At 42.0% G+C, this 22,644-nt stretch overlaps 1 protein-coding gene across 1 annotated transcript; it reads right to left on the reverse strand.

The window, feature by feature from the left end:
• Nucleotides 1–1,733: 1,733 nt before the first annotated feature.
• Nucleotides 1,734–3,485, reverse strand: LOC117675804 (4-galactosyl-N-acetylglucosaminide 3-alpha-L-fucosyltransferase 9-like). Its single transcript, XM_034434802.2, has one exon. The coding sequence runs from the start codon at nucleotides 3,146–3,148 to the stop codon at nucleotides 1,988–1,990; it is 1,161 nt and encodes a 386-aa protein (XP_034290693.1). The 5' UTR covers nucleotides 3,149–3,485; the 3' UTR covers nucleotides 1,734–1,987.
• Nucleotides 3,486–22,644: the final 19,159 nt, after the last annotated feature.

Consider the following 22,644-nt stretch of genomic DNA (forward strand, 5'->3'; position numbering starts at 1 on the left):
TGCACCCAGGTGTTCTGCCCCAGCTATGGACCCCAAAGAACGCAGCACACACAAAGTCCGTTCAAACCTTAGTTTACTAAATTAAATCAGTCTTTTACAACAATGGCTGTTAATTAACTGCATTAACAGCCGCCAAGAATTCAAAGAATAATAACTGAAAGCTTTCTGTGGTTGGCAGAATGCCCAGAAGCAATTTGCAGGAACCTGATAAGATAAGCAAGACCGAGACACGAAGGTATGTGAACGAAGTTGTTCCCTGCAAATTGCCTCAGTCGGTGTTCTTCCTTAAATAGGCTAAGGGAGTGGTCAATTAGCCCCAAGCCTTACTCTCGAGGAGACCTCCTCCTGAAGAACCACTCCTGCCTTTTGGCAGCTCTGCGCGCCCGTGCATCGAGAAGAGGCTCGTCCTCTTCACTTAAGGGAGCTTCTGGAGGTTCTGAAGGCCCTGGCTGAATCCCCACCTCTGGCACCACATCTTCTCCAGCCTCCTCATTGTCTGACTCGAGTGCCAGCTGCACAGGCTGCTGGCGTAGCACACCAGCCTCCTCGCTGTCTGAATCAGCTACTAGCTGCACAGGCCGCATAAGGGCCACAACACCAGGTGAGTGAGTTACTGCTCATATTCCATCTAAGTAAAGGTAGTTCCCAACTTACAACAGTTCATTTAGTGACCATGCAAAATTACATCAAAAAATTGCAAAGTGACTTATAACCATTTTTACAACTGTTACAGCATCCCCCATGGCCACATGATTAGAATTTGGATGCTTGGCAACTGGCTTGTATTTATGACGGTTGCAGAATCACAGAGTCATGTGGTCACTTTTTGCCACCTTCTGACCAGCAATGTCAGTGGGAGAGCCAGATTTGCTTAACAACTGTGTTACTAACCTAACAACTGCGGTGAACAACTGTGGCAAGAAAGGTCATACAATGGAGAGAAATTCACTTAACAAATGTCTCGCTTAGCAACATAAATTTTGGGCCCAGTTGTGGTCGTAAATTAAGGATCACCTGAAATGCTCCCGGTTCAGACCGGATCACCTGATCCGGTAGCGATGGAGGCGGGTGGTTCAGAGACCCAGTAGCAAAAATCCCTGCCCCCCCCCATGCCCAGCTGAGCCGCACAATCATCAGAGGTTTTTTTTAAAAAAATTTAAAAGCATTTTTTCTACAACCTCTTCGGCCGAAAAAACGCTTTTAAAAGTTAAAAAAAAAATCCTCTGATGATCGTGCAGAATGATTGTAGAAAAAAGCATTTTTTCTACAATCTCTTCAGAGGTTGTAGAAAAAATGCTTTTAAAAGCCTCTGATGATCCCAGCTGAGTTGCCTGATCGGCAGAGGCTTTTTTTTCTTTTAAAAGCCTCTGACGATCCAAACTGAGTTGCCTGATCGTCAGAGGCATTTAAAAGAAAAAAAGCCTCTGCCAATTAGGCAACTCAGCTGGGATCGTCAGAGCCTTTTGAAAGCATTTTTTTTACAACCTCTTTGCCAAAGAGGTTGTAGAAAAAATGGTTTTAAAAGTTAAAAAAAAATGGCCAAGCCCACCCAGTCACATTACCCCACCACCACCAAGCCATGCCCACAGAACCGGTAGTAACAAATTTTAGATTTCACCACTGACCTGAACACATTGCAAAATTTGCAACCCTGAAGAGGAAATGTATGATTAAAATGCTACCATATCACATGATGGGGTGTGGAATGTTTAAATGAGGGAAAACAACATAGAGCCATCTTAGCAGCTTTTAATTCCTGTTTAAAATTACAACAAAATAGGTTTGAAAGCCAAAGTCGAGAGCTGGGGATCATCTCTTCAAAGAAAAAAACGCAGAAATTATCTAATAACATTTTTTTAACACAAGATAACATACTAAGATAAGGTTATCCATGTACTATCTGGATTAACATGTCCAAGCCTTAAGGAAAATAATTTTCCATATTCAGAAGAAAAAAAAAGACTCCATACTCAGAATTTGTATTTCTTTATATACCTGCTCTATTTCGGGTTGGTAATCCTGACAGATTTTTCTTTTTGTAGCGTGCAGGAAAAAAATCATCACAACTATTATTCCAAAACCATTTTTGTAGATTTCCAACAGACTTGTATTCCGGATGTTTCTTGACATAGTCACAAGCCGAACATAAGTGTGATTTCCAGAAATTAGGACGGTAGACCAAAAAATCTTTCTTCCACTCAAAGTAACTTAGGTACAGCGTATCATTTTGGTCGAGCATCAGAAGGTACTCTGAGAGATTCTTAGGTGACTCAAAATCGTCCACGTGGATGAAAGACTCAGGTAGGACGAAATCTTCATAATTTTCTCTGGGAGGACCCAGCACCACAGGTACAGTTCCAGCCAAAAACGTGGTGTAAATCTTCTCAGTAATATAATCTTTAAAGATAGAATTTTCAAAAGCCAGATAAAACTTGCAAGAAGACATGATGGGCCAGTATTTTTCCCAGCTCAGACGGCGCCCAAACAATTTCCCATAAGTATGAATTTTAATATATTTCTTTAATTCCTTGTAATATCGAATTCTCTCCTGGGGATACCGGTTGCTGACTACCCAACATACGAGTTTGTCTTTCGGGGGCACTTCTGCCCGAGAGGCGTTTGGGCTAAAGGTGAGCATGCCGTAAGGTATGTGGATATCTGCATCCCGGCGGTAATTGAGGGTTAGGTTGAACATGCGGTTCAATCCAAGCTTGGGGGGTGAGTGGCTGGGTGACTCCATGTTCATCCAGATCCACTTCTGAAACAAAGGCCTGGGTTGCTGAGGGAGGTTTCTGAGATTCCACCAAATGTCTCGGTGGTGAAAGACGACCGCGTGGGACTGATTGTACATGCTCCGATTCATGGTGATGTGGCAGTCAGAAATGTTTAGGTCCAGACAATTTAACGGGCTCGATCTGCACCCAAAAGGACTCAGCCAGAGCAGAACGAGAGTGACGTTGCTTTCGTTATTTTGAAATTCATCCTGATTGAAGGACACATTTTGCTTTGATGTAGAATTATCCTGGCTTAGTTTGAGGTAAAACCAAAGCTGAGTAGGTTTGATGTAGACCAGCAGACAGGCCCCAAAGCAGACCAGCACCAGGAAGAAAGCCAGGCCGGACCAGAAAACTTTGGATGGTATGCTCATGGCGCAACCTGAACCCCAAAATCACTTCGAAGTACTTCAATAATCCCCAAAAGATGACCCAAGGCTGGATGGAGAAGGATGACCAACCGCCTTGGCCAGCTAGCAGATGTCCAGTTATTTCTGTTCCTCCAGGAACAGCAGGAGGAAAAAAGGGGCGGAGCCACTGAGGCAGAGGGCCTTCCCTCTCCTATTGAACTCTTCCTGCAAAGGAAGGCCATGCCCCTTCCTGACTGGAATTAGTCAGGCCATTGAGAAGGCCTCTTGGCAACATGGAGGCCTGCAGTTTAAAAATCCAGAAAAATATACATTCCTATAAATATTTATACATACATATGACCTATTTGCCTTCAGTCCACCTCTGGCTCCATAGGTATATATGGAATCACAAGAGGATTCGAGGCAAACAGGTAAACCTTTAAAAAATAAAATAATAATGAATAAATAGACAAATTTATCGATGGGCCCAGTCCTCTCTCTTCCCAAAAGCCTGGATCTGGAGCACCACTGACTTTTCAGATGGCCTATAGCAGAGTTTTTCAACCCTAGTAGCTTGAAGATGCGTGGACTTCAACTCCCAGAATTCATAGCTGACTGGGGAATTCTGGGAGTTGAAGTCCACGCATCTTCAAACTGCCAAGGGCTGAGAAATACTGGCCTAAGGGTAGCTGTGTACAAATAGGGGTGTTAGATGGAAGTTATTGGGTGGACTGCAAGGAAGGCTTGGATGGGATAAAGTGATGAGGGTGTGGTCCTTCTAGGGGAGGCAAATAGCTGGGGAAGGGGCTGGGGGCAAGGTGGAGGAGAAGGAAGGCAGAGGGAAGATATCCAGGAAGAAGGACCCTCAAAGCAGGGCAGATTTCTGAAAATGCATGGGGATAGGTGTGTGTGTGTGTGTGTGTGTGTGTCAGCATAAAATGTGAGTAACAGCATACAAAGCACAACCACCTAGCTGGCCTGGTGTTCTTCAGCTGTGAAGAAGCTTCTTGGATAAGAAGTGCAAAGAAAAAAACAAACAAACCAGAAAGTCCAGTTGCTTTTTGAAAAAGCATCTTTGGGACTACCTATATAATTGATTTGACTGGATGAAACTGGTTGTCCTGTATCCGTTCAGAGGCTATTCTGGCCAGCTGATCCCCAAAATACAAAACAGATGAAGACGGCTCTTGGGGCAAATGTCGGACACATTTCTTAATTCCCACAATACTGTCAAACTATTTACTAAGACTGTATTACTATTATTCTTCTCGTCCTTCCTATTACCTATCTCCTCCTACTTATACTATAACCTGACAGGTTGCTTGTAACTCTATGATTTATATTGCTTTAATTAGTTTCCTAATATGATTTGATTGCTTATTTACTACCTATAACAATCACTAAGTGTTGTATCTTACTATTCGTGATGAATGTATGCACCGAAGACAAATTCCTTGTGTGTCCAATCACACTTGGCCAATAAAGAATTCTCTTCTCTTCTCTTCTCTTCTCTTCTCTTCTCTTCTCTTCTCTTCTATTCTATTCTATTCTATTCTATTCTATTCTATTCTATTCTATTCTATTCTATTCTATTCTTCTGTTTTAAAATTGTTTTTATTCAACATTTACATCTTAAAATCTTAGTTATACTTTTACAGCTTTCCAATACTGGCATTTTTAGTAATATCCAATTTATCTTTCAGCCAATATACATACACATTTTGTTTGTTACATATTTATTCATATAATCAATACATTTTATATACAATACATACCTACTACACATTAAATATAACATTCCATTATAATATCTTCTCTTTTGCTATACATTAATTTTAGATTCCTTTTCCAGCCAATCATACCATCTGTTCCATGTTTCATAATAAATCGTTTCTATTCTATTCTATTTTCTATTCTATTCTATTCTATTCTATTCTATTCTATTCTATTCTATTCTATTCTATTCTATTTTTTCTTTTCTATTCTATTTTCTATTCTATTCTACTCCATTTCCTTTTCTATTCTACTCTATTTTCTATTCTATTCTATTTTCTATTCTATTCTATTTTCTTTTCTATTCTATTCTATTTTCTATTCTATTTTCTATTCTATTCTATTCTATTCTATTCTATTCTATTCAACAGAGTAATAATAATTATAATATTAATACTACCAATAAGAGAGGGTAGTAAAGGAGATAATAAGAAGGCTAATAATAATAATACCACAGCCACACCACATGGCTAAATATTCTTAAATATAAAACAATACTGTGCGGATTAGATGTTCAGCAGAGTGATGACGTGAGGGGAAAAAATCTGTCTCTGTATCTAGTTGTTTTGGCATACAATGGTTGTCTGGAATTGAATCAGTTTATGTCCAGGATGTGAGGGGCCTGCAGATATTTTCTCAGCCCTCCTTCTGACCCGCACAATTTTAAATAAATAAAATGAAATAAATAGGACCACGGTAGGGTTTATAATCCTTTCAGGCCTGAAAGAAATAAGCCCAACAAATTAATACAACACAAAAAATGGCTGTTTTTTCCTTCCTTCCTCCAAGCTCCAGTAGGGCAAAAGGATTCTCCTTTTGATAAAAGGAAGATTTAAAGCCTTTTTTTTTGTTGTTTCTTTCCTGCCTACATTTGCAAGCGGTATCAACAGAAGACAATTATGACAGAAGGTTAAACGTGTTTTTTTTTCCCTTTAGGATGGGCAAAGAGCTTTTAATTCCTTATAAAAGCAAAGAGATTGAAAGCAGGAAGGTGGAGAAACTGCTAATGGTAGGAAGGTAACTAAGATGCCGTCTGTCCCTTCTCGCCCTCCCCACCACATCTCCGGGGGTGGGGAGGATAATAATAAACCATTATTTAATGGATGCTTGAGAAGTGAATTCAGGGCAAATCAGCTGATGTTTTGATGGCCGGAAGAGTCAAATTACTTTCAATCGGCTGCTTCTCCTTCTTTTTTCCCCCACGGTAACTTCAAAGCATCCTCCCCCAAAGTACTTTTTCTTTCTGAGCAATTAAAAAAAAGTGGGGGCTGACTTAATCTACTCTCGAAGAGAATATATTCCTTTGCTGAAGGTTCGTGAGAGACCTGGATCAGATCTTGCCTTTTTCAGACAAATGAAAGAATTTTCTCCTTTGAGTTCCCCTCCCCGCTTTTTCAACTGCTTTTAAGTCCCTCCAGGAAAGGGTTTTAAAAGCTACCAGAATAACAGGAAGGGATCTTAGAGGTCTTCTAGTCCAACCCCCTGTTCAGACAGGAGACCCTATACCAGTGATGGCTAACCTTTTCTGGACCGAGTGCCCAAAGCACGCATATGCACACATGTGCACATGCGCACATGCGCACGCGCATGCCCGAACCCCCAAAATGCAATGCATGAATGCACCCATGCATGCACCCCACCCCCGTGCATATGTGCGTGACCCCCTGCACGGTCCCTGCCCTCCCGTGCATGCATGCATGGCCCCCTGCATGCATCCCACCCACCCCCATGAATGCATGGTCACCCCCCCTCACCTGCCCAACCACTCACGCATGCATGGCAGACACCCGAAGACCAGCTGGCTGGCAGGAGGTCCACTCACATGCACGGCAGAATTGAACTGGGGCGACAGCTCGCGTGCCCACAGAGAGGGCACTGAGTACCACTTCTGGCACACGTGCTATAGATTTGCCATCACAGCCGTATACCGTTTCAAACAAATGGTTGTCCAATCTCTTCTTTAAAACCCTACAAGTGTTGGAGCACCCACAACTTCTGGAGGCAAGTTGTTCCACTGGTTGATTGTTCTCGCGGTCCTGAAATTTCTCCTTAATTTTAGTGTCAGCATTCTGATGCTGCCATAAAAAGGAGGAGACGAGGCTTGACTTTTCACCTACTTATTTTCTCTGTAGATAATATCCCCTAGGAGATGGGATGGGAGGGGAGACATTCCTGTGGGATGAGGTCAGAAGCTGGGGAGACTGACTTGGAAGATGGCCAATGAGAAGATGAGAACTGGGGAACGGAAAGGGAAGGGTTTGGGGGTCAGAGGGTTAGTATCGGCTACGACGAAGTCGGGGTCAGATCTGTCGTACTCAATAAATGGAATATTTCAGCAAAGATTAATTGTTTGGGAGTGCAATTTATTTGAGATGACATCGAAAGCTGACATTTAGATTGGTTCTCTCCTTGATTAGTTTCCATCTGCTGCTTCTTATCTTACCTTCTGGTGCTTTGGAGAATAGGTTGACCCCTTTTCTTTGTGGGGACCCCTTAGATCCATGATGGCGAATCTATGGCATGCGTGCCCAAAGTGGCAAGTGAAGCCATGTCGCCCAGCATGCACAGCCTGGTCTGTTTGTCTTCCAGGTTTCTGGTGTGCATGCGTGCACAAGAATCAGCTGTCCTTCATGCGCTGCAATGCCGAAAACTCGTGTACGCATGCGTGCCAGCCAGCTGATGCTAGAACCCAGAAGTTCAGTTTTTCCAGAGCGCAATCCCGGCGAGCATGAGCACGCATGCACATGATATTTCCACGCAACCTTTTTGGCACCTGGTGCCAAAAAGGTTCGCCATCACTAGTCATTCTTTTTCTATAAAATTAGACACACACGATTCCTGCAACCGTTCTTCATATGTTTTAGCCTCCAGCCCCCTAATCATCTTTGTTGCTCTTCTCTGCACTCTTTCCAGAGTCTCAACATATTTTTTTTTTATATCGTGGTAACCAAAACTGGATGCAGTATTCCTAATGTGGTCTTACCAAGGCATTATAAAGTGGTATTAACACTTGATGTGATCTTGATTCTATCCCTCTGTTAATGTAACCTAGGACTGTGTTGGCTTTTTTGGCAGCTGCAGCACATTGCAGACTCATATTTAAGTGAGTATCCACTAGGATTCCAAAATCCCTTTCACAGTTACTGCTGTTGAACCAAACACCACCTATTCTGCATCTGTGCATTTGGTTTTTCTTGCCTAAATGTAGAACCTTACTTTTTAAACCATTGAACTGCAGAGATCTTTGAAGAGAATTCTGGCCTGTTTTATGTTAAAGTGCAAATTTAACCCAGAAACAATTTGGTCATAAATGCATAAGAAGACTTCTGCAATTAGAAAACTAGCTGCCCATGATTGGCAAGGATATTTTCCTGCCTGGTATGCTCCAGTTTGTAGCAAGCAGAAGAGCCGGGGTGGCGCAGTGGTTAGACTGTAGTACTGCAGCTACTTCAGCTGACTGCTAGTTCAGCAGGTCAGCGGATCAAATCTCACCGGCTCAAGGTTGACTCAGCCTTCCATCCTTCCGAGGTGGGTAAAATGAGGACCCAGATTGTTAGGGGGCAATATGCTATTTAGTATACTATCTTTGGTGTAAGCCGCCCAGAGTCCTCGGAGAGTGGGCGGCATCGAAATATGACTAATAAATAAATAAATAAAATAATAAAAGCACCATTTGCTTAGTCCTGGTAGAAAATGCTTCCATCAAATGAGATTCAGAGGGCTGGGAGTGCACAAGAGGAATCTTGAAAAAGAAACCCAGGAAATCTGATGTTAATGGCTTCGAACAGCAAGAACGGATTCATTCTGGCATGAAATTCTACGGTCAAGAAATCTTTGCTAGGTCAGCTTCCAAAGTCACATTTCAAAATAGTGATGCATGTTTTTTTTTTTTTTTAAATAACCTACTGTACTAGATGTATAGAAATACCTACACATGCAGGTAGAAGTACATTTAAGGTTACCGAGAAGTGATATAATCTTAAAAAGACTCCTGCAAGTAGAAAACTAGCAGCAAAGGACTAGATAAGAACCTTTGTCCAGGGATGGGATTGAAAAATTTTAGCAACCAGTTCTCTGCCCAGTTGCTGGGTGGGCGTGGCCATGGGAGTGTGACCTAGTCAGCTTCTTGAACCACAGCGGGGGAGGGGGCAATTTCACCCTCCCCAGGCTCCAGAGGCTTTCCTTGAGCCTCCAGGAGGGCGAAAACAGCCTCCCCCGGGCTCCGAAGGCCCTCTAGACGGGGGAACTGGTCCAAACTGGCTGAATCCCACCCCTGCCTTTGTCCCATAATATGCTGCTTTTCTAACTGGAGGGACATATTTAATTTACAGAAAGAAGCAAAATGTCTTAGGTGAGATATAATTAGTATTAACAAGAGGTAATGATTTCTACAATTTGCTTTAATATATATTCTAATCTCAAAGAAGTCAGAGGAGGCCAGGAGTGTGTAGGTGTGTTATTCAAGAATGCTAAGGGTGCAGAAAGCACAGAAAGTTGTTAAACTAGGGACACAACCTCAGATGTTAGATAAAGAGGCTGGATCAAGTTACACACAAACCAATAAATGTGAAAAATAAATTAAACTAAATTAAAATAGTAAAATAAATAAAATCAATGCCAGGATATAAAAACTAATCTACTGAGCTGTTATCAAAACGGATGCAATGATAACTAATTCCAGTTTGATTATATTTTTTTAATCCAAAAAACAAAGAGTTGGACAAACTGTGCTTGAAATCTGGGGATTAGGAGATTATTAATGAAATCTGGAGGTGTTTAGGGGTGGTCCCTAATCCTCATTTTGAATCCCTCCAGCACTTTCATTTCTTTTTCATTTGCTTGATTTTTGAAACAGGCCTTGGGAATAACAGAGCTATAAACTGTTCCCTCCTGTAATCTGGAGACTAATAAATGCAAAGATTCATTTCTTTACTTTTTTTTAATTAAGCTTCCTTATCAAATAAAAAGCAGAGAAAAAAACAAGAGTTAGGCAACTAAGAAAAAGAAAGAGAAAAGTGCAAAAGGAAAATAAAGAGTGGTGACTTCCGATTTTCTTTAGTGCAAATATATATATATATATATATATATATATATATATATATATATATATATATATATATATATATATATATAAATTATATATATATATATAAAACAAACTATGCTAAAAATACGAGTTCCAGGTATATTAGTAAAGAAAGAAGCAGACATCTTGCGAGCTCTGGAACTTAAATTTTAAAATTTTAAGTTCCGGAGCTCGCAGGATGTCTGCTTCTTTCTTTACACACACATATATAAATACAGCTAGTCCTCAATTTATGACTACAATTGAGCCCCAATGTTTATGTTGCTAAGTAAGACATTTCTTAAGTGAGTTTTCACCACATTCTACAACCTTTCTTGTCATGGTTCTTAAGTAAATCCCCAAAATTGTTAACACGATTGTTAAGTGATTCTGGTTTCCCAATGGACTTTGCTTGTCAGAAGGTCACAAAATCCCCAGGACGCTGCAACTGTCATAAGTACGAGTCAGTTGCCAAGGGTCCAAATTTTGATCATGTGACCATGGGGATGCTGCAATTGTAAGTGTGAAAAGCGGTCGTAAGTCACTTTTTTTCAGTGTTCCTTGTAACTTTGGTCACTAGATGACCTTTTGAGGTCTACCTAGGGGTGAAATCCAGCAGGTTCTGACAGGTTCTGGAGAACCGGTATCAGAAATTTTGAGCAGTTCAGAGAACCGGCAAATACCACCTCTGGCTGGTCCCACAGTGGGCTGGGAATGGAAATTTTGCAATATCCTTCCCCCAGGAGTGGAGAGGAAATGGGGATTTTGTAGTATCCTTCCCCACCAAGCCACACCATGCCCATCAAGTGACACCCACAGATCTGGTAGTAAAAAAATTTGGATTTCACCACTGGGTCTACCTGTATAGGTGCAGAAAACAATCCTTTCCATCCTGCCATTATCATTGAAAAAACTCCAAAATATTTAGAAAAATCCCCAAGCATTTTGCAGGACAATATAGAAAAACAGAAGTTTCTCTTTCTTTAGTTTAAAAACTAAAGGAAATCTAAAGGATCCCACTTTCTCCATCTTTCTTTCTCTCTCTTTTGGTACAATTTTATTTTCATTCATTAAGTTAAAAAAAAGAACAATTAGAAAAAGTGAACGCAGAGCAGGGAAGAAATAGAATACGGATAATATAATTGCATACGTAGCAATATAATCCCCGATTTATTGATGTTGTCGTTGGCCTTTTACATTTTTTTAATTAACGTTATTGCTTTTGAAAGGTGGATTCCAAAGATGAGATTGGTGATTAAAAACAATTAAAAGAAAAAGAGAATAAAATGTTTGCGTCTATAAGGAAACAAAAAACATCAAGCATCCCTTATTTTTTCCCCAAAAGCTAACAGCTAAATAAATATTTTTATAGGTAGCCCTCACTTACTGGCCACTCATTCAATGACTGCGAGATATATGAAACTGAGACCATCACAGCATCCAAGTGGTACCAAGATTGTAATGTGTGACCTTCCTAGCCAACTCCCAACAAGCAAAAGTCAATGGGGAAGCCAGCAGGAAAACGCAAATTGCAATCACGTGACATCACAGCTAACAACCAGAACTGGAGCTGGCGTTACTAAGCGATACTAAGTCATGTGCTGCTGCCCCACTTTACAAATGCATCACTTAGTGATGGAATTCCAAGGACCGTCCATAAAATTAATAAATAAAATTAATAGTAGGCCTGGATTTGTCCTCAGTGCAAACCTGATTTTGCAATTAAATATGGAAATGTTCGAACTCCCACGAACCATCACTGGAGATTTTTAAGAAGAAATTGGAGAATCAATTGTCTGGAATGGTATAGGGCTGGGATGGCGAAACTATGGCGTGTGTGCTGGAAGTGGCACATAGAGCCATCTCTCCGGGCATGCCAGCCATCACCCATTGCTCTTCTGGGTTCCGGCACACACATGCATGCCAGTCAGCTGATGTTCGCACGCACGGGAGTGCCAGAAACTGGACGAGCAGCTCCCTGGAGTGCATGCACACACCAGAAAGCTGAGTTTCCAGTTTCTGGCATGTGCATGCGTGCTGGCCAGCTGATCTTCACACATGCATGTGTACCAGAAACTGGAAGACCAGGTGACGCGTGCATGCGTATGCCAGAAACAGGAAGCTGAGTGTTGTGTCATCGGCAGGAGAGGACTCCGAGAGTGAAGGAGAGGAGTTGGCAAGGCCACCCTCTCCAGGACCCTCCTCTCTGGCAATGCCTTCGGTGTCCGCCGAAGGGCAAGAGATAGGGCCGGGGCCAAGCACGTCCACACAGCCACAGGTGGACAGTGATGAGGGAAATGAGTCTTGGCTGGATCCACGCCAACGTCACAGAGATAAGCGCGTGCAACAGAAGAAAAGGCGTGCCCGAGATTAGGCTGAGTCACTGGACCACACCCCACAGGATATAAAAGGGAGCGTGGTGGCCAGTCAAACCTTGTGACGAACAAAGCTGAAAGCTTCCACGCCATTCTGCATTGCTGGACTTTTGTTATAGACTTTGCTGGATTATCTCTGGACTTGATTGACTCTGTAATTATTGAGCTGTTTCTTTTGATGTACCAGAAGTGGGGAGAAGTTATCTCTCCTCTTCGTAAGTAATAAACTCTTGGCAGGCAGCCACTAGGTTGTTGCCAAGTTCTGTTATCATAAGGAAAAGGATTTTGTCGGCTGGTTTAGTCTTTAACTCTTGAACGTCTGTTGGTGTGTGTGTGTGTGGGACGGGGACAGAACACTGAGCTTCCCAACGCATACATGCGCGCCGGGGAACTGCTCTTGCAGTTTCCGCCTTCCCCCTTGTGCGCGGATGCGCTCCCATTTTGGCACTCGGTGCCGAAAAGGTTTGCCAACACTGGTATAGGGTCCCCTGCTTGAGCCAGGGGTTGAACTAAAAGTCCTCCAAGGTCCCTTCTAACTCTGTTATTCAATTGTCCCTTTCTGAATGACTGTCTCCTTCTGAAGCTTTGCAGCCTATCTGGGGCTTCAGTTGGTGACAGCCAGCCTTCTCAAGGAAATGGACATAAAGAGGCTTGTCACATTATTGTCACAGACACCTGCCTGCTTACTCATAGCTTTCTATTTTTACTCTGTTTCTGACCTGGTTTTGCCAAAGCAGATCGTCCCCTTGAAAAGATGGATGAGAATTGGAGAGTCTTAAGTCCTCCTCCATCTCATACTAGAAAGCCTTGAGGAGATGAGACAGGATTTATGGGCCCCAACCTGAATCCTTTCCTTTCTCTCTCCAAGCCGAAGCTGCCATTTTCCCATGGAAACAAAATTCCTACATTTAACTCTTTTTAGGAAGTCAAGCAAAGATTTAAATAGTGAAAATGGATTTCTCTTATCTAAATGAACTGTTCTCCTTTGGGGTTCTTTTTTATTTTTTTTAATTTTTAGTAACATTTATAGCAAAGAAAATAGATCTTAGGGCCTTATTCTGCCTAAAATTCTAAAATGCGGGAATAAGTTTCTAGGGGAAGCTTCTGGGTGATTGATTGATTGATTGAGTGCGTGACTGGTTGAAATTCGTAATGTTTTTGATTTGCTCTGCAGTTAAGTTCCGTTGAGGACCTGTATACTGCCCGAGTTAAAAAGAGGGCTGTGAAAATATTTATAGACCCCTCGCATCCTGGACATAAACAGTTTCAACTCGTACCATCAAAATGACGCTATAGAGCATTGCACACCAGAACAACTAGACACAAGAACAATTTTTTCCCGAACGCCATCACTCTGCTAAACAAATAATTCCCTCAACACTGTCAAACTATTTACTAAGTCTGCACTACTATTCATCTTCTCATCTTCTCATCGTTCCCATCACGGATCTCCTCTCACTTATGACTGTATGACTGTAACTTTGTTGCTTGTATCCTTATGATTTATGTTGTTTCCTAGTATGATTTGATTGCTTATTTGTTCCCTATGACTATCATTAAGTGTTGTACGTTCTGATTCTTGTATCTTGTCTTTTTATGTACACAGAGCATATGCACCAAGACAAATTCCTTCTTTGTCCAATCACAGTTGGTCAATAAAAAATTCTATTCTATTCTATTAACATAGATTGTTGGCTGATTGACACCATATCCATGCCCAAGATTAGTCTACTTTTTCTTCTTCTTTGTTATTTCTTGTTTTACCAATTTGGGTGTTGAGACAGAACTTTGTATCTTCTTCAACACCTGAAGCAGTAAAAGAGAAGGAGAAGGAAAAGGAGAAGGAGGGAGGAGAAGAAGGGGAGGGGGAAGAGGGAGAGGCAGAAGGAGAGGCAGAGGTAGGGTGGGGGTGAAGGAGGAGGGGGAAGGGGAGTTGGAGGAAAAGGAGGAGGAGAAAAGAAGAAGAAGAAGAAGAGGAGGAGGAGGAGGAGGCGGCGGAGGAGGAGGAGGAGGAAGAAGAAGAGGAAGAAGAAGAAGAAGAAGAAGAAGAAGAAGAAGAAGAAGAAGAAGAAGAAGAAGAAGAAGAAGAAGAAGAAGAAGAAGAAGAAGAAGAAGAAGAAGAAGAAGAAGAAGAAGACTAACCTTGGGCATACATATGGTGGCAACCAGCCACAAACCCATCTTACTTCAACCATGATTTAACCAACTAACCCAAGGCAACAGCAAACCTCTTCCATAATATTGGTAAAAAAACAACACAGACACACCTGTCAGCATTCAATAACATTCAACATAACTCAAGAGAGCTAATTTGGTGTAGTAGTTAAGATTGGAATTAGAAGACCAGGCAGTGTACCTAAGGTCCTCCCTTAGACACCAAAGGTGGCTGGATGGTTTTGGACCAACCCCTCCATCCTTCCCTTCCCCCCCTCTCTCTCCCTCCATCCCCCTTCCCCCCCTCTCTCTCAGCCCTACGCACCTCACAGGGTGGTTGTTGTGGGGAAAATAGGAAGTAGGAACATTAGCTAGACCAGTGATGGCTAACCTTTTTGCCATCACGTGCCAGGAGGGGGTGGGGTGGGGGAGGTTCGTGCTCATGCATGCCCACACCCATAATTCTATGTGCCCCGCCCTGCGTGCGCAACCCCCCTGCCCCCCGCTCCTGGCACACGATGGCCCGGTAGGCCCGTTTTTCTTTCCCACCTGGCTCCAGATTCTCTCTATGCATCTGGGGAGGGCGAAAACAGCCTTCCCCACCTCCTTGGAGACCCTCCGGAGGCCTCCAACGGCCCATTTCCCAACTCCTGGTTGGACAGGAAGTGACATTTTCTGCTGTCCCCAACCTCCAGAGCATCTCTTTTCGCCCTCCCCAGATGCATAGAGAGGCTCTGGAGCCAGGTGAGAAAGAAAAATGGGCCTTCCCCACCCCCACCCAGACCCTCCGGAGGCAGGAAACATCCTGTTTCCCTACTTCTGGTGGGCCCAGAAGGCCCGAAAATCATCTGACCAGTGTGCACATGCGCGCCAGAGTTGAGCTGGCGTGCCCACTGATATGGCTACACGTGCCACCTGTGGCACGCGTTCCATAGGTTCGCCATCACGGAGCTAGACTGTCTTGAGTCAGTCAAAATAAAAGTGGGATTAAAAAACTAATAAGAAGAAACCCTTTATTTTTAAGCTGCATTAAGTAAACCGGATTATGAACCCCCAATAGAGATCTGATGGGGGACAATTAAGCAGTAAAAGGCAGATTAATTAATTGTCACTGTTGCTTGTTTGCTCTTTTGCTGACTTGCCTGAAAAGTTCAAATTTATCTTTCAATTAGGGTGTTTTTCTTTTTTATTGTTTAGTATTAAAGGGGGGGGGCAGATAATTCCTTGCCAAATGAAGTTTTTATTTACTTCCTGTACATTCTAGAGTGCATTTCATCTTGATGTAGCCTTTAAATGAATAAGCTTCCCCACACGTATATTCACACAGAACAATCACATCACACTACGCTATACCACAATCAATAGGTTAGTTGTAAAACACGGGCGGCAAGAAAATGCCAGTTTATTTATTTTCCTTCTTGGTTTCTGATGCCGTGTTCCGCTACTTCTCCAATAGTTAACAACACAAATGCACATAAAATATATCCAGGGTAAATCAAATTAAACAATTATTTAAAAGAAAGAAAGAAAGAAAGAAATCAAATTAAATTAAAAACCTTCCCAGCAATGGTAACAAAAACAATTGATAGATGGATTTTACCGTTTTTGTAGGCCAAAAAGATTCTGTGAGAAATCCCACAAGTCAAAATGGTAAAAGCAACAATAGAAATCAATCCAAATTCTGAAAAAGCAACCCTAATAAGAAATCAGCCTTCTTGCAAGCTGGATGTGGGTAAACTTTAACTAGAATTGAAAGCCTGATGAAATAAAACTTTCAAGATCTTCTAAGAATCATGAAGGAAGGATATTTAAGGACCTCTGCAAGAAGAGTTACAAAGTCTGGGAGCTATGGAGGAGGAGGAGGAGGAGGAGGAGGAGGAGGAGGAGGAGGAGGAGGAGGAGGAGGAAGAGGGGGAGGAAACACATTAGTGGTGGGTTTCTACCGGTTTGCCCCGGTTCGGAGACTCCGCCCACCCACCCGGACATCATCATGGACACTCCGCACACGCGTGCACCCCCAGTTCCAAACTGGTAGCGAAGGTAAGTGGAATTCACTACTGAACCATATATACAATTCCAAAGCTTCATTCCAAAGACAGAGAACATCATCTAATTAACATCAAAAGTCTTCCAGAACAAGACTACCTTCACTGATTTCCAGAAAGTTATAAAAGATGGAGTAAGTCTATGTTCAAATGGAACAGTATTCAAACAAAGTCAGAGAAAATACGTCACCAGCCATCAGCTCACACTGAAAATCACCCAAAGCATCTTCTGGAATGGGTTGAGTCCAACTGGAGAATAATAATAGCACTTAGACTTATATACCGCTTCATAGTGCTTTACAGCCCTCTCTAAGCTAATTTAACAACTGTGGCAAGTAAGGCTGTAAAATGGGGCAAAGTTCACTTAACAACTGTCCGCTTAGTAACCAAAAATTTGAGCTCAATTGTGGTCGTAAATCAGGGACTACAGACAGACAGACAGACAGACAGACAGACAGACATATAGATAGATGGGTTGGATGGATGGATGGGTGGGTGGGTGGATGGATGGATAGATAGATAGATGGGTGGGTGGGTGGACTGAGATAGAGAAGTAGAGAGATGGATGGATGAATTGAGATAGAGATAGAGACAGAGACAGAGATAGAGATAGAGGGATGGATGGATGGAGAGAGAGAGGGAAAAAAGAGAGAGATAAACAGAGATAGAGATGGATGGATTGAGATAGAGCTAGATAGATAGATAGATAGATAGATAGATAGATAGATAGATAGATAGATAGATAGATAGATGATAGATGATAGATGATAGATAGATAGATAGATGATAGATGATAGATAGATAGATAGATAGATAGATAGATAGATAGATAGATAGATAGATAGATACTGTAGGTAGACAGACAGACAGACAGACAGACAGACAGACAGACAGACTAGTACTTCCTCAATGGATTTTCTCTCGATTCCTTTGATGCTGGTTGCGCAACAGCCAGAAAATACAGCAGGGGAGGGGGAAGCTATATCACAAACACAAGACACAGTGACAAACACACACACACACCACTGCTTGCAATTCAGTTTGAAATACTACCCATTTGGCAGCCTCTATCAGAAGTGGGTAAAAAAACCTCCCACGCTTCTTGTATTTTTTAATACCCACAGGCCAATAACAGGGAAGCTGAGCTCCACTAGTTTACATTTGCCCATCAAGGAGGCCGTTCGGTCCCTCTTCCTTGCGAGGGTGCAGATGAGGACGGATGCCTTCTCCCCCACCGTGTGGTTCTGAGCAGTGGTGGGTTGCTACAGGTTTGCCCCGGATCGGATAAACGAACTGGTAGCGATGGCGGGAGGCTTCGCCCACCTGCCTGGATGTCTCTGTACATGCGAGCAAACCGGTAGCAACGGGATTTTAATCCCACTACTGGTTGTGAGCGACCACAACCCTCCCCTCTTGATTTCCCTCCGCACCAAGTTGCTCAAATAAGAAAAAATGCCGTTTCAAACCGAATCTGATCCTCTAACATACGTTGGTTGCTCTCTGAAAGGTGTCCTGGATTATGATTAATACAGTGAATGTCTGGCGCCTAATCGAGGCGATGCTTCTCGATGCAGCAGGCCAAGCGGTCCAGCGTTTCAGGCAGTAAAAATGAAGGAAGGCAGAGAAAGAGTCATTTCGTCAATGAAACACTCGGCGCTCTTTTGCTTTACGCGACGCTGCTGCTGTTTTAATGGCTCTCTGGTGGCGTTGTTAATCTGCAGGGAACCGAATTTTATTTTCTAAACAACTAGCCTTAGAAATTATTCTAATTAAACACAACCCTTTCATGTGCATAACATTATTTTGCATAAGTTTTTTTTTTTTTAAGACCTCGGCATAATTTACTAATCACAGAAAAAACCCGCAGTGATATTGGGGAATCTAAATATATTCCCTGCAATTCTGACTAAGATTTCTTCTTCTTCTTCTTCTTCTTCTTCTTCTTCTTCTTCTTCTTCTTCTTCTTCTTCTTCTTCTTCTTCTTCTTCTTCTTCTTCTTCTTCTTCTTCTTCTTCTTCTTCTTCTTCTTCTTCTTCTTCTTCTTCTTCTTCTTCTTCTTCTTCTTCTTCTTCCTCTCCTTCTCCTTCTCCTCCTCCTCCTTCTTCTTCTTCTCTTTCTCCTCCTCCTCCTTCTTCCTCCTCCTCCTCCTCCTGTCCCTCCTCCTCCTCTTTCTCCTCCTTCTCCTCCTCTTCTTCTTCTCCTCCTCCTCCTCCTCCTCCTCCTTCTTCTCCTCCTCTTTCTCCTCCTCCTCCTTTCTTCTTCATCATCTTCATCTTCCCTTTCTTCTTCTTCATCTTCCCCTTCTTTCTTCTTCCCTTTTCTTCTCCTTTCTTCTTCTTTCTACTTCTGAAACAAAGCTGGGAGGGGTGGCTAATGCAAGTAGTCCTTGACTTACAACCATTCATTTAATGAGCATTTGACGTTATAACAGCACTGGAAAGGGTCTTACTACTGGTCCTCACCATGGTCACATGACTAAAATTCAAGTGCTTGGCATGTATTTATGATGGTTGCAATGGATCATGTGATCAGCATCTGCATTCTTCCCAGACAGTTTCCTTTCCAAGGAAAGCCATATTCACTCAAAGGCCATGGAATTCATTTAACAACCACAATGATTCACTTAATAACTTAATTCACTTAATGGCAAAAAAAACCCCCATGCATTCTTACATTGCCTTAATACTCATCCCCCCTTTTACCTATAAAACAGTCTGAATTTCTATTTATTGGGGTACCACTATCATCATTTCAATCTTTAAAAAATGTGAATGAGCCCAGAAAAAGAATAATTATTCAAGCACGCTAAGACCATTTCAGCAAATCTTGTATGCCTGAAATCTGGACTAGACACCTTAGGGCTGGTCGGAAGAAGAGAACTGTCTGATTGAGGAACAAGCCGATTTAGAGCAGAACATTCAACTACAGTTCAAGCTTCCTATAGAACCTGAAGAGAAGGACCAGGGGAGACAGGATGGCAGTCTTCCAATATTTGAGGAGCTGCCACAGAGAGCAAGAGGTCAAGCTATTTTCCAAAGCACCTGAAGGCCAGACAAGGAATAATGGATGGAAATTGAACAAGGAGAGATTCAACCTGGAAATAAGGAGAAATTTCCTGCCATTGAGAACAATCAACCCATGGAACAGAAGTTGCCTTCAGAAGTTGTGGGAGCTTCATCACTGGAGGCTCTTAAGAAGAGATTGGACTGCCATTTGTCAGAGATGGTGTAGGGTCTCCTGCTTGGGTGGTGGGTTGGACTAGATGACCTACAAGGTCACTTCCAACTCTGTTAATCTGTAAAACTGTATCTGTTAAAGAACCTATCATAGGAACACAAAAATTAGTAAACCCAGATGTAGGATACATTAGACCACATCCTAGTACATCAAGGTGGTTCTGCATTTACATACCTTTCTTTAAATGAACTTTAAAGTCCACCTTTAGATAAATCTTACAGGGAAAAAAATGAGCTTTCTCCCATAAGGAAACATTTGCTCATCTCCAAGCTCCCTGTGAAGACATAGAAGATGCAGCCCTCAGGGGCAAATCTCTAATTCTATTCCAAACTCAGGAAGCAGTTAAGGAGACCTGTTTACTGTTTGTCCCCACTCCCAAATTTCATTTTTAGTCAGGTACCTGCCCAACGTGCTTTGCTTAGATATAGCTTGTCATTAATTACTTTATGCTGGTGATGCAGAGATATCACAGGTCTCAATTGGACTCAGGAGAGCCTTGAGAATCTTCACTTAAAGCTGCCCCGATAACCATTTTCTGGTTAATTACTGGAAGGTAAAGATAATTGCGTTTGCCCCAACGAGTAAGGGGACATATCTAAGGTAATATAATTGAGCATATCTGGCGGGGAGGGGTTAATTGCTTCGGGTAGGAAAAGGGCCTTGAGGTTCAGGGTTGGCAGCATAGGAAAATACAGCAAATCTAACATTCTTTGTTTGAAAGGATGGTGATGGACTATTTGAGATTACGATAACAGAATAACAGAGTTGAAAGGGACCTTGGAGCAGGGATGAAATCCAGCAGGTTCTGGAGAACCGGAAGCAGAAATTTTGAGCAGTTCGGACAACCGGTAGCGGAAATTTTGAGTAGTTTGGAGAACTGGCAAATACCGCCTCTGGCTGGCCCCAGAGAGGGGTGGGAATGGAGATTTTGCAATATCCTTCCCCCAGGAGTGGGGAGGGAATGGGGATTTTGCAGTATCCTTCCCCTGGAGTGGGGTGGGAATTGAGATTTTGCAATATCCTTCCCCTGCCACTTCCACCAAGCCATACCCACCAAGCCACACCATGCCCACCAAGCCACATCCACAGAACCGGTAGTAAAAAAAATTTGGATTTCACCACTGCCATGGAGGTCTTCTAGTCCAACCTCCTGCTCAGGCAGGTAACCCTGTACCATTTTTTAAAATATTTATTTATTTTAAATACAAGTAATTTATTTAACATATACGTACACATCTAAATACAAAAAAAGAAAAAAAAATACAAATAATACAGTGCGCCCACATCCCTGGAGACCATTTCCCCCCTTATATTTCTTCTTCTATAACAGCTAAAAGTTATACCATATATTCTAATTGTGCCCTTATCCCCTCCAAAACAACATATATTCTTGAGTAGGTTTATTCCCTTTGCCTTCCACCAACACTGATTTTATAAAATCCCCCCATACTTCATTATAATTGTTTGCTTTAATCATCCCTTTTTTAAATTTAATTTCTGTTGTTAATTTATCATTTGTTGCCATACTCCACATTTCATTATACCATTCATTTCTTTGAATATCCCAATTTCGCCCCCAATATTTAGCCATCACTAATCTAGCTGCCATTATCAAATTTACAATCATTTCCTTTTTTTGTTCCATTTATATCCCATTGTTCCACCAGCAACAATAATGCAATTATCAGTGACATATCTAAATTTATATTCAAAAGAGCTCTAATTTCTCTAAACACCAAGTCCCATATTTTTTGTGCCCTATCACAATCCCACCACATGTGTTTATATGTTCCGACCTCTTTCTTACACCTCCAACAAATATTTGTATATTTACCATCTATTTGATTTAGTTTACGTGGTGTTAAGTACCACCTCCATATCACTTTATATCCATTTTCCTTAACTCTAACTGACATATTCTTATAAACTCTTCTATTCCAAATATTTTTCCAATCATTATCATTTATTTCTCCTAAATCTGATTCCCTAACCCTAACCCTAACCCTAACCCTACACCACTTCAGACAAATGGTTATTCAATCTCTTCTTAAAAACTTCCAGTGTTGGAGGATTCACAACTTCTGGAGGCAAGTTGTTCCGCTGATGAATTGTTCTCACTGTCAGGAAATTTCTCCTTAATTCTAGGTTGCTTCTTTCCTTGATCAGTTTCCATTCATTGCTTCTTGTCCTGCCTTCAGGTGCTTTGGAGCAGGAGTCACCAACCTTTTGGACCTCAGGGACCACTAAATTCATAATTTTAAATCCCACGGACCACTAATACTGTGTTTCCCCAAAAATAAGACCCTGTCTTATATTTTTTTGAACCCCGGAATAAGCACTTGGACTTATTTTCAGGGAGGTCTTATTATTTTGGGGCGTGTGGAGCAAGATGGGGCTCTTGCCATTTTACCTGATTTCCAGTTCTATCTCCCTAACCAGAGGACATGGCAGGGACTGGCTGCACACATGTTTAAATATTTTCAGGGGGGGGGCTTATTTTGAGCATGTGCTCAAAAGCCCAACTGGGTTTATTATCAGGGGATGTCTTATTTTCGGGGAAACAGAGTATGAGTTTTTTAAAAAGATAAGTAGTACTTAGTGCAATATAAAAAATGCAAATAATTTTTCTGTGGACCACCAAAATTTTCTCACCAACCACCAGTGGTCCATAGACCACCAGCTGGTGACCGCTGCTTTGGAGAATAGCTTGATTCCCTCTTCTTTGTGGCAGCCCCTGAGATATCGGAAGACTGCTATCATGTCTCCTCTAGTCCTTCTTTTCATAAGACTAGACATACCCAATTCCTGCAACCATTCTTCAAATGTTTTAGCCTCCAGTCCCCTAATCATCTTTGTTGCTTTTCTTGCACT

This window comes from Pantherophis guttatus, chromosome 3, assembly GCF_059756535.1.
Source record: "Pantherophis guttatus breed Tessera chromosome 3, ASM5975653v1, whole genome shotgun sequence".
In the NCBI taxonomy this organism is placed as follows: Eukaryota; Metazoa; Chordata; class Lepidosauria; order Squamata; family Colubridae; genus Pantherophis; species Pantherophis guttatus.